Source organism: Lepidochelys olivacea (genome assembly GCF_965140295.1).
Source record: "Lepidochelys olivacea isolate rLepOli2 genome assembly, chromosome: 19".
NCBI lineage: Eukaryota > Metazoa > Chordata > Testudines > Cheloniidae > Lepidochelys > Lepidochelys olivacea.
The window spans coordinates 19,601,113-19,619,829 of record NC_140429.1 but is presented as its reverse complement, the minus strand read 5'-3'; the positions used below and the strand labels follow the sequence as shown (position 1 = coordinate 19,619,829).

Here is an 18,717-nt window from a genome sequence, read left to right as displayed (position 1 = left end):
GCAAGTGAAAGAATGTGGTGAGCAAAGGACCCTGTATGGACCACCTGCCCACCCTGGATCATCATGGGGCCACTTCGATGTCGAAACTCCTGAGCCCTCCCAGAGATGCAAAGAAGTTAGACCTTTTTGGGAGAAAGGTTTATTCCAACAGCCAGTATCCAGCTCTGGGTGTCAAACCATCAGGCCCTGTTGGGGAGATACAGTTTTAATTTGTGGGACTCCCTCAATACGTTCAGAGACTCTCTTCCACAGGACTCGGTCTGCAGTATGCATCCATTCTGGAGAAGGGCAAGGCAGTGGCTAGAGGCTCTCTCCAGGTGGCGTGGAATGCGGCTGACTCTGCAGCCAGAGTTGTAGCCTCTGCTGTGGTCATGAAGTGCATTTCGTATCTGCAATCCTTAGGGCTCTCCCAGGAGATGCAGTTGTCCGTTCAGGACCTCCCATTTGAAGGGAATGCTCTCTTCTCGGAGCAGACTGATGCTAAGCTGCACGGCCTGAAGGACTCTCGGACTAAGTTACGTTCGCTGGGCCTTTACATGCCGTAAACTGTTCGGAATCAGTACCAGCTACCTCCACCGCCCAGCTCTTGGGGGCTGCTGCGACAAGGCACCAATAAGAGAAAGGAATGGGATAAAGGGTTTAAACGCCATTGTCGTGCTTCATCCTCCTCGCCTGCCCAGTCTGGTCCTGCAGGGCGGCCACGGTAGGCATTTTGATGGTGCGCTCGCGGACAGTGCCCCAGTCTAACTTCAGAATCACCCCACCTCCCCACCCCCCATTTGTTTTTGAACCGGTTGTGTCCTTTCCTGGCTGCATGGGCCTGATTGATGTCAGATAGTTGGGTGCTCAACACAATAGCATCGGGCTGTACCCTACAGTTTTCTGCCATCCCTCTTCGGGGACCCTTCTAGGAACTCCTTGTTCAGGAAGTGGAAACTCTCCTACAGCTAGGGGCAGTAGAGGAGGTCCCTCAAGACATGAAGGGGGAAAGGGTTCTGTTCCTGATATTTCCTAATCCCGAAGGCCAAACAGGGCCTCAGACCCATTCTAGACCTGCGTTGCCTTAACAAATATCTCAAGAAGTTGAAGTTTTGCGTGGTGTCCCTGGCCTCCATCATCCACTCCCTGGATCCAGGAGACTGGTACACTGCACTTGACTTAAAGGACGCCTATTTTTTATATATCCATTTTCCATGAACACAGAAACTCCATTTTATGGTGGGCCAACACCATTTCCAATTCACGGTGCTGTCCTTTGGCCTCTCGTCCACCCCATGGGTTTTCACAAAGTGCATGGTGACAGTGGCTACTTACCTGAGACGCCGAGGAGTACAGATTTACCTGTATTTCGATGACTGGCTCGTCAAGGGAAGGTCACAGGCCCAGGTGCAAAGAAGCCTCGATCTGGTGCACCCCACCTGTCGGGATCTGGGCCTGCTGATAAACGAGCAGAAATCAACTCTGACCCCCGTTCAGCAGATAGAGTTCATAGGAGCGATCCTTGACTCTATACAGGCCAAAGCCTTTCTGCCAAAGTCCTGTTTCCAGGCCATTTCAAGCTTGATCTTCCACATGAGAGACCCCCCTCTCACGACTGCCTGCATGTGCCTCAAGCTGTTGGGCCATATGGCAATTTGTACTTAAGTGGTCCGGCATGCGCAACTCCATTTCAGACTCCTGTAGGTGTGGCTGGTGTTGGTCTACCTTCCCAACAGACACTATCTAGCCCGGGTGGTCATGGTACCGGAATACATCCAGTCGCCCCTGGAATGATGGATGGACCCCAGTTTGGTATTGGAAGCAGTTCCCTTCAGTGATTTTGGTCTCCTATGCTTCAGACCTGGGTTGGGGAGCTCAACTTTGCATGCATGGTCGCTGGTCGCAGGAAGATAGCTCTCTACACGTAAACATCAGGGAGCTCAGGGCAATACTCTTGGCCTGTCATGCATTCCTCCTCCACCTGATGGGCAAGGTGGTTCAAATCCTAAACAGACAATACCAACGCAATGGTCTATATCAGCAAGTAAGGCAGAGCCTGCTCATCAGCCCTTTGCCAACAGGCTCTCTGGTTATCGGGCTTCTGTGTGCAGCATGCCATTCATCTGGTGGCCTTCCACCGCCCTGGGGCCAGGAACGTGCTAGCAGATCACCTCAGCAGGACCTTCTTGTCTCACTCTGAGAGGTCATACCCAGAAGTGGCCAGTGTGATCTTCCAGAGGTCAGGGGACTCCCTGTTCTGTCTGGATGCGAATAGGTCCACCTGGGAAGTACCACAACTTGTGTTCAATTCATGGGCTCAACAAAAGCTCCCTTTCCGATGCAGTTTTACTCCCATGGTCAGGGTTCTCGTGAAGATCAAGTGGGACAAGGCGAAGGTAATCCTGATAGTGCCGGGTGGCCCTGCCAGCACTGGTTCGGGAAGCTGTTGGCGCACTCGATAGTGGAACCTACAGAACTACCACTCTGGCTGGACTTACTCTCCCAGAACCATGGCCAACTGCTGAACCTGAACCTCGCAGCCCTGCACCTGACAGCATAGCTGCTGCTGGGCTAAATGTGGAAGAGGAAGCATGCTCGGCACAAGTTCAGCAGGTCCTGATGGGTAGCAGAAAACCCTCTACCAGGGCGACCTACCTAGCCAAGTGGAAGCGTTTTGCATGTTGGGCCTTGGACCAGAATCTTTTGCTTGACCAGGCCTTGCTACAGTTGATTCTGGACTACCTTTTGCATATCAAGCACCAAAGCCTGATCCTTTCATCAGTTAGTCCCCTTGACAACCTCCAATCCAGGGCAGGTCGGTTTTTTCCCATCACATGACGGTCAGGTTTCTGAAAGGTCTGGAGCAACTTTACCCTCAAGTTCGTGACCCTGTCCCACCTTGGGACCTGAATCTAGTACTGTCAAAGCTCACAGTGCCACCCTTTAAGCCATTGGCCTCTTGTTCCCTCCTACTCCTCTCATGGAAGGTCTCCTTCCTGATGGCAATCACTTCAGCCCAAAGGGTCTCCGAAATCAGAGCGCTTACAGCTTTTTTACTGAAGGTGTCGCAGTTTCACAACAATCAGGACATATTTCTGCAAGTCTTTCCACCAAAACCTCATAAATCTGGTGAGGAGCGCAGGTTGCATACTCTGGGTGTTAGGTGAGCACTGGCCTTTTACATTGAAAGAGCTAAGCCGTTTTATAAGTCAGCGCAGCTTTTTGTCACAGCAGCAGGCAAAATGAAAGGTCTACCTGTTTCCGCTCAAAGAATCTCTTTCTGGATAACAGTCTGCATCAAGTTTTGTTATGAACAGGCAAAAGTGTCACCGCCAGCGATTGTAAACTGCCCGTTCCACCAGAGCACAGGCTTCATCATCAGCTTTCTTTGCCCAGGTGCCAATTTAAGACATCTGTAGAGCCTCTATGTAGCCATCTATCCATACTTTTGCATCTCATTATGCCATCACCCAGCAGGCCTGGGATGATGTGAGCTTCGGTAGAGCAGTGTTGCAAACTGCTAATCCGTGAACTCTGAGCACACATCCAGGGATGCTGCTTGTGAGTCACCTAGCATGGAATCGAAATGAGCAAGCACTCGAAGAAGAAAAAACAGTTATTAAACTTTCATAACAGCTGTTGTTTGGGATGTGTTGCTTGTGTCCATTCCATGACCCGCCCTCCTTGCCCCTCTATCTTGCTCGTGTCCATTCCATGACCCGCCCTCCTTGCCCCTCTATCAGAGTTGCCGGCAAGAAGGAACTGAGAGAGGGCCTAGGGCTGGTGGCGCCTCATATATTGGTGATGAGTACGGGACTCCAGAGGGCACCAGAGCCTGCCCTATAGATACCACTAAGGCAAAAATTCTGATGACGGTGCACATGGGCACATGCACACCTAGCATGGAATGGACATAAGCAACACATCTCGAAGAACAACAGTTACAAAAGGTAGGTAACCGATTTTGGTTCAGGGGCTGCAGAACACGGTTGAGAGTGCTGGACTGTCTGGGAGCCTGCTAGCTGCATGCACTGCAGCAAAGCATTCTGCTTCTGTATCACCTCTAGGAGTTGATTCTGCATGCCCCTGTCTTTCTTTTTAGTGTTTCTGGCCACTACAATGCACTGTCTGGATAGCTCCCGGTCTCTTTCCTCTCTGACCTCAAATACTACCTCAGTTTTGGGGGGCATTCTGCAAGGAGGTCTGTTAACATTTTATTGCAGGTTCTCAGTTTCATCCCCCTCAAGTTAGCGAGCTGCTCAGCTGTTGATAAAGTCCCTGTCCTTGATGGTCTGGCTGCTGCAGGTGCCAGGGCTAGAAGACTAGGGGAGAAAAACAAGTAGTTGTTGTTCATATTTCAGAGAATCAATTACAGCATTTTAAATATATTTCTTATTTCACCTCTCTGAGCTTTTCCCCAGACTTGGGGGGTCCTCAGAGATGGTAAGTGGTATGTGTGGGGGGTCTAGAATGGAATTTTTGTATCTGCAGTGTACCCTGTTTGCATTTGCAGTTGTGTCTTGGAGGCTGTGGGGTGTTGGAAATCGTTTCCAGTTTGACTTTGCAATTTTGTTGTGCCTTGGAGGTGCTTACATGATATCAGAGTTTAGTGAGGGACATCTGGGTGCAATCTGGATAATAATCCCCTCTGTATCTCCTGTAGGCTGTCCTGACTGCCGATGATGATACACTACCTCTGAATGGCCTTATTCAAAAAAGCAAAGAGCAGACCAGCGAGAGACACTGTGAAGTTAATCATCATGATGCCTCCCCCGCCCCCCCAATGTGGGCAAGCCCTAAGAGAGGTTTTTGCCAAATCCTCAGCTACTGTCCCTGACCCCGTCTACTTACACTAGACAATGTACTCCTGACATGACCACAACTTCCTTTACTCCTCATCCTCAGAGGAATGTAGTCCTTCCCTGTGCATGCCCCATCATCTCCATGGTTAGTGCACTGGAAGTCTGGAAGGGAGTTCAGGAATTTATCCCTTAGGGATGCCATAAAGTCTTCTGGTTTGCACAGGGAACAGCCTGGCTGATACCTGCTCATGTGTCTTCCCCTTCACTACCCTTATCAACCATTACCCTATTGGTCCTCTTGGAGTGGGAATCCATATTCAGGAGAGAGCCTCCACAGTCCCAAGGGCCAGATCTCCTTCGCCTAGGGAGCAGATACAACCTTCCTAAACTTCTTGCTTGATTAAACCCCAACTAATGGAAGGTGAGGATGATTACTCCCCAGAACAGGAACATGCAGCACCACCTCCCATTTTATATTCCTCTCTGGATGAGGCCCTCTGCAACTTCAGTGGATTTCCAAGACCTAATGAAGACAGTGCTGGATATCCTTGTTATACAGGAGGCCAGACTACATGATCACAATGGTGCCTTCTTGCCTTGGAATCTATGAATCTATCCAGAAGAAGCAGCGCAATCTTCTCAACATCCTCCAGACTGAGATTCCAGGGAAACTGGTGATGCCCACAAATCAAAGGCTTCTCTCACATGCCATGATAATCTGGCATGTGCCAGCTTCAATTCTTGCTACTTCCAAGAATACTGAACCTCCCTATCAAGTGCCTTCAGGTATTTCTACCAGTATCCTGTGCCGGGCTCCCTTGCGGTTCAAGCAAAATCCATAGAGCAGGGTCTTCCAAAGTCTACCCTTTGCACAAAGAACCCAAAATGTTAGTTTTTTGTCTTGAAGGTTTACTTGTTGATGAGCCTGCAAATGAGAGTACCCAGCTACCAATCTCTACTCTCAAAATGTGACTTTTTAATCTGGAAAGGGCTCTCTAACTTTGTGGGCAAACTACCAGAAGATTACCGGGAGGAGATGAAATCCCTCATATCCTAAGGTCAGCTCATGACCAGAACATCACTTGAAGCTGCACTGGATACATCTAACACAGCACTGAGAATGATGACCGTTTCCTTTACTATGAGGTGGTCCTCCTGGCTACAGGCATCTGAGATTCTGAAGGAGGTTCAGGTGCCCATTGGGGACCTCCAGTTTGAGGGCAATGAGCTATTCAACAGTGGTACGGAGGAGATGCTCTGTACACTTAAGGATTTGCAAATGACCTTGCAATCATATAATATCAGGGTTGGAAGGAACCTCAGAAGGTCATCTAGTCCAACCCCCTGCTCAAAGCAGGACCAACCCCCAACTAAATCATCCCAGCCAGGGCTTTGTCAAGCCTGATCTTGAAAATCTCTAAGGAAGGCAATTCCACCACCTCCCTAGGTAATCCATTCCAGTACTTCACCACCCTCCTAGTGAAAAAGTTTTTCCTAATATCCAACGTAAACCTCCCCCATTGCAACTTGAAACCATTACTCCTTGTTATGTCATCTGCTACACTGAGAACAGTCTAAATCCATCCTCTTTGGAACCCCCTTTCAGGTAGTTGAAAGCAGCTATCAAAGCCCCCCTCATTCTTCTCTTCCACAGACTAAATAATCCCAGTTCCTTCATAAATCATATGCTCCAGCCCCCTAATCATTTTTGTTGCCCTCTGCTGGGCTCTTTCCAATTTTTCCACATCCTTCTTGTAGTGTGGGGCTGAAAACTGGACACAGTACTCCAGATGGCCTCACCCATGCCAAGTAGAGGGGAATGATCACGTCCCTCGATCTGCTGGCAATGCTCCTACTTATACAGCCCAAAATGCCGTTAGCCTTCTTGGCAACAAGGGCACACTGTTGACTCATATCCAGCTTCTCGTCCACTGTAATCCCTAGGTCCTTTTCAGCAGAACTGCTGCCTAGCCACTCAGTCCCTAGTCTGTAGCGGTGCATGGGATTCTTCTGTCCTAAGTACAGGACACTGCACTTGTTCTTTTTGAACCTCATCAGATTTCTTTTGGCCCAATTCTCTAATTTGTCTAGGTCCCTTTGTATCCTATCCCTACCCTATAGCATATCTGCCACTCCTCCCAGTTTAGTGTCATCTGCAAACTTGTTGAGGGTGCAGTCCACACCATCCTCCAGATCATTAATGAAAATATTGAACAAAACCGGCCCCAGGACCGACCCTTGGGGCACTCTGCTTGATACCGGCTGCCAACTAGACATGGAGCCATTGATCACTACCCGTTGAGCCCGATGATTTAGCCAGCTTTCTGTCCACCTTATAGTCCATTCATCCGGCCCATACTACTTTAGCTTGCTGGCAAGAATACTGTGGGAGACCGTATCAAAAGCTTTGCTAAAGTCAAGGAATAACACGTCCACTGCTTTCCCCTCATCCATAGAGCCAGTTATCTCGTCATAGAAGGCAGTTAGTTTAATCAGGCATGACTTGCCCTCGGTGAACCCGTGCTGACTGTTCCTGATCACTTTCTTCTCCTCAAAGTGTTTCAATCTCTGGGACTGTATATTCTAGCACTGTAGCTGAAGTCACAGAGTCACCAGCCTTTCTATAGGCAAATATCCTCACCAAATACTACCCTCAGCAAAGATACACAAAGCCTCCCAAGGAAGAGACCGAGATTTCTGGAATCAATCCTCTCCTGCTTCCTCAGCTACTTCACTGTCTGGCATGTCCAACAGGCAACAAATGTGATGTCTGCGCTGAAGTCCTAACTTGACCATTTCAACCACTTAAAGATGCCTGGGCTAGGATGACTGGTTGGCCCTCAAGGTCATGAGCCAGGGGTATCTCATCTGGTTTCAGGTGGTTCCAACCCCCTTTCCCAACCTTGTTCCCAACCTTATGACCCTTCTCATAAGGCACCATTGGAGCAGAAGTTACCTATAAAAGATTCCTCTGGTCTTATTAGACTTTATTCCACTAAGGCTCAGGCAGCCTCTGCTATCTGTTTGGATAACATTTTCCATACCTTAGAGCATGCAGGGATGTATGTAGACCAGCCGTGCGGAGCTAGGTCCACAGACTTTCCACTTGCTGTTCCCCCGTCCAAGCTTCCAGATTGGATGCTGATTTTGGTAGGGCTGTCCTGCAATCACTCTTCAAGTAGCACTCCTCTTGCCCATCTCCAAGCAACTGGGCAACTGTTTGTTAATCACCAAGAATGGAATCTATGGACAATCACTTGGAGAGAATGCTTACCTATCTTACAGTAACTGTGGTTCTTTGAGATGTGTTATCCACACGGAGTCCATGGCTTGCTCTCCTTCCCCACTGATTTGGAGTTCTACTACTGTAGGATTCTTTATTGGCAAAGGACCTGAGTGATGGTTGAAGTTGGCTGTGGGGAGCAAGAGGGCAGCCAAGGGACAGGTGCAGCCACAGATGGATTGCTTTTCAAAAAGAATCCAGTATTGATGCACATGAGGAACACATGCACCAAAAGTGAAAGCTGCAGACAACACATCTTGAACCGCAGTTATTGTAAGTTAAGTAATCATTCTTTCTGTTTTACTGGGAATGTAAATAAGAATTCAAGGACTGTGATAGCAAATGTCACACATTTCCTTTTCGTAAGATAAGTATTAATAACTACTAATTTACTTCAATCTTTAGTATATCCCTGTATTTTCATGGTTTTTGAAAACTCATCAGTGAAAGACCAGATTTTTGAGTGTGCTCAAGTTGTCTAACTATTTTCCTTTCCTGCTCTTCTTCCTCCACAGTAATTTGATCAGGCCTTCCTTACTAGCTAATTATTTCATTCTTTTTTCTTAACATGGATTTTAATCTCCTCTACAGATCCACACTTCTCATCCTACCTTCTTGCTTGTCTTTGAATTTTCAAGTAGTTTGTCTTATGACAGAACGGGTTTATATGTGTAACTGTAGGTGGAAGTTAAACTGATACTATAGTGTACCTGCACTGCTAATCCAGATGACTCTCTAGTTCCAAGCAACCTTCCTAATTTAATCATAGTCTGTGAAACATTCAATGTGCTAGATACCCAGACCGTTAAGAGTGCCTACAAGAATGTATAAGCAAGACCATAGTCGGTATGGTAACTTGGGTTGTAATGTTGGGCGTTTATATTCAGTAAGTACTGAACCATTGCCCTGGCATAGTTCAGTGACATTGTATTGACAAACATGCAAATGAGGCTTACAACCTATTGTGGATATTAAAGATCCCGTGGCACTTTCTGCAAGGGTTCACACTTTTAAATAAAAAGAATTTCACTACCAAATTCTCCCTACATTTTTAGTTAGGGAGTTCTTCCTCACATCTTGTTCTAAACTATTGTGTGGTGGTATGCACTGTTACCCAGTGGGTGAAGTGATCTCTGTGCCATAGCTTTTTAATCAGGTTGCAAACTACCTTGGGATGCTTTTGTATGGAAAGGCGGTATATAGATAAGTGACTTTGTATTCACTGAATTTTAATAGCCGCCTGAGATTTCCCCTCATTAAAAGCTGTACAGAGAATGATTATGTTCAGTTTTGGGTCCTCTTAACTCTTGAGTCCTCTCATTTTTAGGTGGTATTATGTTTTGACCGTGTCTTCTGGGATCCAAGTGTCAATTTGTTTGGTCATGTTGGCAGCACTACTGCCAGCAGAGGAGAACTTTTTCTATTCTGGAATCTCTATAAAGGTAAATGTATTGGGTGTTCAGTTTTATTGTCATTTTCTTTTTCACAGTAACAGAACTAGAAAAAGCCATTTGATGATGATCATAATAAAACTTAGTGCTTTTCATCAGTAGATTTTAGAAGAAAGTATCACTACCTCCATTTTACAGATGGACAAACTAAGGCAGAGAGGAGTAGTGACTTTCCAAAAGTCAAGCAGGTCAGTGGCAGAGCTGGAAATAGAGTTCAGGTTGTTCTTTGAGTGCTGGTCCCTGTGTGTATTTCACAGTGGGTATTCATAATCTCAATGCGCCCAAGACCAGAAAATTCTAGCAAGTAGTGTCTGTAGGTCTGTGCCAGCATCCCTGCTCTCCTTGTGGTCTGTGCCAAGGGCATTGGGGGTAAAACAGACTGATGCTTCTTCAGTTCCTCCTTACTGCTGAAGTTCAGATAGTAGTAAGAATCCCCACCCTTCCTCAAGTACTGCAGAAGATTCAGCAGGACAGAACATGAGTCATTCTCACCCTGCTCAAATGGCCCAAGCAGTTCTGGTTCCCAAGTCTCCTGCATACATCCTGGCCACCCATCAGCATTTGCTCCCCAGTGCAGGACTTAGATTATGCCCAGGCGTTAAGAATTGCTTCTTCTGCCCCTACTCCTTTTCTGTCAGTGATGACCACCAGTCTGCCTCTGCTATCTCAGAGAAGCTCATATCTCTGCTAAGTGCAGTATTGGCTGCTCCTTTCCCAGCTGAACATGTCAGGTACAGGAACTCCACCTTTGGAAGCACCTAATCTAACACGCCATGAAGCCTCAGTCAGATCCACATCAGGGAGAACCCCTGTGTATATGGACCGGAGAGACAGAGGAGGGCACCTCCTATCTCAGTCTGGCTCAGGAATGGGAATGCCTAGAGCGAAGGACCCTTTGACTGGGCCTTCTCACAAGAGTGAAAGACGCTCGGAGGCATAAAAATAGATCCCCTCCTATATTTAAGAGAAGGGATCCCTAAAGAACTCCTTGGACCCAGGACACAAGGATTTAGGTCCTCCTAAGCCTTGTAGCCATGATCAGAAGGCGCGTAAGAGCACAGCTTCTTCAGTATTGCTTCCTGCATCATCATTGACTTTACTACCAACTAAGCACTGGGAGCCAAAGACCGTGAACCATCAATACCGACTATGACCACATGTCGGAGGCTCCTTCGTGGGCGGTAGTATGTCAACCATGTAACGAACCACTGATTACCAAGAGTCCCTTTACACTGACTCTGGCAGCATGAGGCAACATGCTACAGCCTTCTAAGGTGCCAATATTCTACACCACTCCTAAGGATATCTCCATCTTTGTGGATCTGCAATCTCTCCTATTGTCAGGACCGCCCTTCACCAGGTGGAAGTTCATCTCTGATTCCGTCTGCTAGCTCTGGCTTCCCAACATAGATACCAATGCTACTGCCAATGGAATTGGACTCTCATCATCAGGATAGTCAGATGTACCAGTGGAACAATCTTCCCTGCAATGAGGTAGATCTGCCTAAATGAGTTCAAGAGTCTCCTTACTACCAATCTCATCCATTCAAATGGAGACACACACACACACACCCCCGCCTCAGGACCAGTGGTACCCAAGTCTGTATCTTTATTGACACGATAAAATTCCACACGGTTACCTTGGCATCGATAATACCAGCACTAGAAAGACATAGTTCACAGTTCTCAATATGAAAGACGCATGCTGTCATGTTGATAGTCACCCTTCCTACAGAAGATTTTCAGATTTGTGATAGGTCCTGACTACTGTCAATACAGGATACTTTGGTTCAGTCTAGCAACTGCACCCAGGGTCTTCGCAAAAGTATTTTCTGTAATACCAGCACATATCAGATGGGGTAGTTTCACCATCTTCCTGTATCTAGATGGCAAGCTTCTTACAGGCATGACATGTTCAGAAGTCATAACATCAATCTTTTTGCTGTTCTGTCTCCTACCATCCTTGGGAATCTCCGTGAACATGAAAAAGTCTATTGACTGAAACCTAGACTACAGATTTCATAGGAGCAACTTTAGACTCACTCAGGGCAAAGGCTTATCTCTCTACAGACTGACTCTAAGCCAGAAGCAGACTGATAGGTCAGATTATGCACAACCCATGGACATGTGACTGGATTTGCCTTTTTCTCTTGGGTCACATGACATCATGTACTTAAGTAATGCCATTCACTAGACTTTACCTCCGCTGCCTACAGGGTTGGCTTCACACAGTATATGTCCCAAGCAAATACAGCATGAATACTTTAGTGACAATCCCCATCAAGATAAGAGTATCTCTGAGCTGGTGGGAAGATCATGCACAAGTGTGCATGGGCATTCATTTCCTATCTCCCACACCCAAGAAGACCATAATCACAGATGCCTCTTTGTAGGGTGGGGACTCACATGGATGATCACACAGCAGGTGACACTTGGGTGCCCCTGGAAACCAGGATGCATGTAAATCTCCTGGAATTCAGAGCAGTGTGACAAGCATGCCATTAATCCAATTTCATCACATTCTCCTAATGTCAATCAATATGACAATTGTAATCTACCTTAAAAACTAGGGAGGAGCGAGATCCATTCCCCTGTGTATCGAAGCAGTCAGTTTATGGAACTGGTATATAGAGAACCACTTCATCCCATCAGCACCATACCTCCCAGGAGCCAAGAATTTGCTGGCAGACAGCCTCAGCTAGCACTTTGCCACTGACCAAGAGTGGAAGTTACACAGCTCAGTGGTGAACCGCATTTTCTCTCAGTGGGGAACCCTTCCGTACACAAACAGGAAATGCAGCATATACTGTTCCAGGGGAGCTCAGGACTACTTTTTAGAGGTAATGCTCTCTATTCCCTCAACAGACAGTTTGAACTATGCCTTTCCTCCTATCCTCCTGCTTTCTCAGGTAGAATCATAGAAGATTAGGGTTGCAAGAGACCTCAGGAGGTATCTAGTCCAACCCCCTGCTCAAAGCAGGACCAATCCCAACTAAGTCATCCCAGCCAAGGCGTTGTCAAGACGAGTACTGCAGAACATTCAACAGGACAGAGTACGAGTTATTCTTGTGCCCAAATGGCCAAGGCAGTTCTGGTTTCCAGGTCTCCTGCATATGTCGGGCCAGCCGTCCATCGTTATTCATCCCTTTCCGGACCTCTTGATTCAAGAGGAAGGCGAGGACAGACATCTCAACCTAGAAGCTCTCCACCTCATGCTTGGGTGTCAGACCTAGAACATTTATTTCAAAACTTGTCAAACAGTTCTTTTGGATTACCTCCTTACCCTCAAGATGACAAGTCTTTCCCTTAGCTCAATACAGGTTCATCTCTTGGTTCTTAAAGGGGCTGAATTAGAACTTTCCCACCAGTAATAAGACCAACCCCGCAGTTGGACCTTAAGTTAGTATTTGAACCCCTGGCTACCTGAAGTTTGATGCTTCACCTGTCTATGGAGGTTGCTTTCCTTGTTTCCATCACCTCAGTCAGAGGAGTAGGTGAACTGGAAGCCCTCATGGCAGACCCTCCTGTATTTCATAAAGACAAGATCTCACTATGACTGCATCCAAAATTCCCAGCCCTAAAGAAGCTTTGGAATTTCACATAAACTAGACTATCCACTTACCTATGTTCTTTCTAAAGCCCCATACCCCCAGCATTGAGAAAAGACTGCTCCCTCAATGTGAGATGAACTTTGGCATTTTACCAATGGAGAACAAAACAGACCAGAAAGTCACCTAGGCTGTTCTTTGCCAAAGTGGAATGAGGTCAAGGACAAGCAATTTCCTACCAGAGGGTCTCCAAATGGATCTCTGGCTGTATCTTATTGTATCAGTTAGTACACCTTCCTGCTCCACATGGGGAGCGAGCCATGAGAACTTAGGCAGCCTCAGCAGAATCACTTCAAGAAGTATCTCTGCTTCATGTTTGCAAGGCAGCACTATGGTTCCATCCATGCAGGAGACATCACATTTTGGTCCAAGCTTCCTCTGCTGACTCATCCTTTGGGAGAGCAGTTCTGCAAGTGGCCGTACCACCTATATACACGCACCCTTCTCTGAGTACTGCTTGTCAGTCACCTACAGTGGAATACTCAGAGGGACCAGCACTTGAAGAGGAGGAAAGGAAAGTTACTTACCCTTTGTAACTGGAGTTTTTTGAGATGTATGGTCCCTATCGGTATTCCACTACCTGCCATCCTTCCCTTCTGCTTCAGATCTTCTCTTATTCACGGTAAGAGGAAGAACTGGAGAGTTATTGGTCTGCATCCCTCATTATGTCCTCAGCACTGACTGAGGCAAGCAGGGGCACAGACTAACAGACACTACTTGCTAGAATTCTCTAGTCTCAAGTGCATGGACTACACACGTATCCACAGTGGAATACAGGTAGGGAACACACATCTCAAAGAACTCCTGTTACAAAAGGGTAAGTAACTTCCCTTTACCAAGCAATCCAGATCACTCTGTATGACAGTCCTGTCTTCATCGTTTACCACTCTGCCAGTCTGTGTCATCAATGATTTTGTCTTTATTTGCAGATCATTCATAAAAGTGTTGACTACCATCAGGCACAGTACCAGTTCCTCTGGAGCCCCACTAGATACACACCATGATTCCCCATTTTAAAAAAGCAATGGTGTCTTTAATGAGGGCCACCCCCATCTCTTTTACCAACTTAATCTTTCCTAAGCAGGTTATAAACAGTGATATTTAACATTCCCATCATTCGGATTGTCCCAGCTAAGAAACTAACAAAATGTCCATATTAATTATAATGTAACCTTATCTCACGTATTTCAAAGTGAAGTATTTGCACTGTGGTGGCTTGCCTGGCTCTTGGTGACTTAAGGCCATTTTGTAATTTTATTGGGTTTGGTTTGTCCTGAAAATTTAGGTTCTGTTCCACATTTTTCTAAATTAAAGTACTTTGTGCATAATTTAAAAGAATCTGCCAGCACCTTGATGCATTGTTTTTCCTCCTCCTCCTTAGCTCCAATTCTCTTGGCCTTAGTAGCAGGAGAAGCAGCTGGGATCATGGAAAACATCAGTGATGATGTCATCGTTGGGCGCTGCCTTGCAATTCTCAAAGGCATCTTTGGCAGCAGTGCTGTCCCCCAGGTACTACTCTCACTCCATTTTGTGTATCAGTCTGAGTCCTAGAAAACATACGAATCCTAGATAATTGATTGTATTATCTACCTGTCTGTACTAGATATTTATGCCACTGTTTGCATCGGTGTTTGAATGCCTCCATGGTATATGGGAGTGCCAGCTGTTCTTTTCTAGGACCTGTTTATGGAGTGAATCTATCAAGACCATAACCATTTTTCAAAATGTCAAAGACATTGTAGGACTTTAGATGGGTTTTGAATTGTTCATTCTCCAGGGCCACACTTAATCTGACAAGTCTTAAAATTGTGTAAACTAAAATGGCCACATGTACATAAATTAAGTCAGGAATTCTATCTTTGGACTAGGATCAGGGCAAGGATAGCAATTTTTGTGAAAGAATGACCAATTGTTAATACATTTAGCACAGAGGATCCTAACTGACCTAGCACAATGTTTACATCTTTGATACATTTATCACAATATCCCGGGGTGGCCAACCTGAGCCTGAGAAGGATCCAGAATTTATCAATGTACATTGCCAGAGAGCCACAAGAGTACATCAGCGGGCCCCACCCTCCCTATCCCCCCATCAGCTCGTCACGTGCCCCCATTCACAGCGCCTCCCCCTCCCTCCCCGCACCTCCTGATCAGCTGTTTCGTGGGGTGCAGGAGGCTCTGGGGGGAGGAGCGAGGGCACAGCAAAGAAGGGGGCGGGAAGGGGTGGAGTTGTGGCAGAGCCAGGGGTTGAGCAGTGAGCACCCCCCGCCACATTGGAAAGTTGGTGCCTGTAGCTCCAGCCCCAGAGTCGGTACCTGTACAAGGAGCCGCATATTAACTTCTGAAGAGCCGTATTTTGCTCTGGAGCCACAGGTTGGCCACCCCTGCAATATCAGATTCTTCTTCGAGTGCTTGCTCATGTCCATTTCACATTAGGTGTGTAGAGTTCTTGTAAAGTTAGTGTTCATAGATAGTAACTGAGTTAGTTAGCCCTTAGCAATAGTTAGTTTTCTTAGTCCAGTCAGGGACTTAGCTGGGGGACAGGGCATGCCCCGGTCCCCAGACTTTAAGCCCTGCAGTCGCTGCAAATGGCCCATGCCCAGAGGCAATCTGCATAGTAGCTGTCTCAGGTGCCTCGGTGAAGGGCACGTAAGTGATAAGTGTTGAATCTGCAAGTCTTTTAAACCTAGGACTAAGAAAGAGTTTGAAATCAGACTCCAAGCGCTCCTGATGGAGTTGGCGCTCACTCTGGCCCCGGAGCAAAGGTCCAACTCGGCACCCAGCACCATGGCATCGGTGTGTGGTGCCCCACCGGCACTGATCCCTGTCCTCAGCCCCAGCCAAGAAATCAAAGAAGCCTGGTAGGGGATGGTCTCCTATTCCCTGCAAGGGGAAGGACAGGGCTGTGGGTGAGCTAAGACCCGCGCTGAGTGGCTCATCTCCCCCATAGGGAAGTTGGGCCTCAGCTCATGTCGAGCGATGCAACCCACCCTGTTCCTTGCCTGGAAGCCCGGACACAGAGGCGGGCCTTCATCAGCTTCAGGTGCCAGGGACACCTGAAGCACTCCAGGCTGTGCAGGAAATCCTGATGCTCCTGGCAGTGCCCAGATCTTGGGGTAAGGCCACCTTGGGACCTTTCCATCTGTCCTCACCCCAACAGTACTGATCCCCATCGTGGGGGACGTCCCATCACCACTCACCCGCTCGACACTGTCATGCCTCTGAGTTAGGGAGGCAGACACATTGGAGCCCTCTACAATCACTCACCTCCTTACCGAAACAAGGGTTTCTGTTCCTGGTATTTTCTGATCCCAAAGGCTAAGGGTGGTCTGCTTCCCTTCCTGGACCTGTGAGACCTCAAAAGATACCTAAGGAAGCTAAAGTTTTGCATGGTCTCCCTGGCCTCCATTATCCCCTCCCTGGATCTGGGAGACAGATATGCCGCCCTCGACTTAAAAGATGCATACTTTCACATAGCGATCTTCCCAGGACACACTGGCTTTCTCCGTTTTATGGTTAGTTCAGCCCACTGCCAGTTTGTGGTCCTTCCGTTTGGCCTGGCTACAGCACCAAGAGTGTTTATCAAATGCATGGCAGTAGTTGCGGCCTACCTCAGGCATCGGGGTATCCCGGTTTACCCGTACCTTGATTACTGGCTGGTCTAAGACAGCTCCAAGGCTCAGGTCCAAAGTAATGTCACTATATTACAAGCCACGTGCCATTCCTTGGGACTGCTGGTCAACCACAGAAAGTCCATGTTAGTTCCAGCTCAAAGGATAGAATTCATCGGGGCCATGCTTGACTCGACCCAGGCGAGAGCGCTCCTTCCGTTAGACAGGTTTCAGGCCCTGATGGACCTCATCGCGGAAGTGTCCACATTTCCCCTGACAATGGCCAGGGTTTGCCTGCACCTGCTAGGCCACATGGCAGTTTTCACATATGTGGTCCGCCATGCCAGGCTCCGCTTGCAGGCTCTGCAGCAATGGCTGGCGTCAGCCCATTCCCAATCCAGGGACCACCTGAAAGAGATCGTAACCATTCCTCCAGCGGTTCTCACCTCACTGTGGTGGTGGACTGAGCACAAGAAGGTCCTAGAAGGAGTCCTGTTTGACAGTCCCACTCCATATGTCGAGCTAGTGTCAGAAGCTTTGGACCTTGTTTGGGGGTGTGCCTCAGACAACTCCGGACCCAGGGGATGTGGACCTCGGAGGAGACAACGTTACACATAAATGTCAAGAAGCTCAGAGCGGTCCGGCTAGCTTGCGGGGTCTTCCTGCTGCACCTGTTGGACAAAGCAGTGAGAGTCCTAATGGACAATATGACTTTGGTGTTCTACATGAACAGGCAAGGAGGAGCGCATCTGTTGGCTATCTGCCAAGAGGCTCTCCGTCTCTGGGACTTCTGCATCAGCCACGGTATCCATCTGGAAGCTGGTCGCCTCCACGGCATCACCTAGCAGATCACCTCAGCAGGGACTTCTCCTCTCACCACAAGTGGTTGCTCCACCTGGAGGTGGCCTGCGTAATCTTCTAGAGGTGGGGAATTCCCAAAGGAGATCTGTTTGCCACCAGGCGAAACAGAAAGTGCCATTGGTTTTGCTCCCAGCAGGGCCTGAGCAAGGGCTCCCTCTCTGATGCCTTCCTCCTGTCGTGTGCTGAGGATCTGATGTACACATTCCCTCTGATTCCTCTGGTCAGCTGCGTCTTAGTAAAGATCAAAAGGGGCAAGGCACAGCTTATTGTGATCTCCCCTGCGTGGCCTCGCCTGCACTGATTCAGCATGCTCATGAACATGGCGGTGGCCCCTCCCTGGCCCCTTCCCTACCGTTGGGACCTGCTGTCACAGGATCATGGTCAGCTCCTACACCCCACCCTTGAGTCTCTAAACCTCTTGGCATGGATGCTCCATGGTTGAACCTGGAGGAGCATACCTGCTCAGAGGAGGTCCAGCAGGTCCTCCTCGGAAGTAGGAAGATATCCATGAGACTAACTTACCTGGCCAAGTGGACAAGGTTTTCCTGCTGGGCATCGGAGAGAGACTGCACTGAGGAACGCGAAGAAGAAATGTCCATCTTGGACTATTTACTGCACCTCAGGACCCAGGGTCTGGCGCATTCTTCCATTAGAGTGCACCTTGCGGCCATCTCCGTGTTCCACCAGCCGATCCAAGGTCAGACGGTCTTTTCTCATGACATGACCTTCAGGTTCCTGAGGGGCCTCGAGGCTTTCCCCACCAGTATGGGCCCCTGTCCTGCAGTGGGACCTTAACCTGGTCATTTCCAGGCTCATCAGCCCGCCTTTCGACCCGCTAGGCTCCTGCTCCCTTTCCTACTTGTCCCAGAAGGTCACTTTCCTGGTGGCGGTGACATCGGCGAGACAAGTCTGAGATTTAAGGCCTTGACCTCAGAACCGCCTTACATAGTGTTTTATAAGGACATGGTCCAGCTGGGGCCCCGCCCAGCCTTCCTACCGAAGGCGGTATTTTCCTTCCATGTGAGCAAGGGCATGTTCCTGCCTGTGTTCTGTCCCAAGCTGCACAAGACTGCTGAGGAGAGGTGTCTGCATGCGCTGGATCTCCGGAGGGCCTTGGCCTTT

The 18,717-nt window shown here is 48.1% G+C and overlaps 1 protein-coding gene across 2 annotated transcripts in view; it reads left to right on the top strand.

The window, feature by feature from the left end:
* Positions 1-18,717, top strand: part of KDM1A (lysine demethylase 1A) — a 183,317-nt gene that overhangs the window by 159,969 nt on the left and 4,631 nt on the right. For both annotated transcript variants that reach the window (XM_084652354.1, XM_084652353.1), the window contains 2 exons: positions 9,392-9,506; positions 14,505-14,632. In XM_084652354.1, the coding sequence (XP_084508480.1) occupies positions 9,392-9,506; positions 14,505-14,632 (243 nt within the window). The remainder of the gene's footprint in view (positions 1-9,391; positions 9,507-14,504; positions 14,633-18,717) is intronic.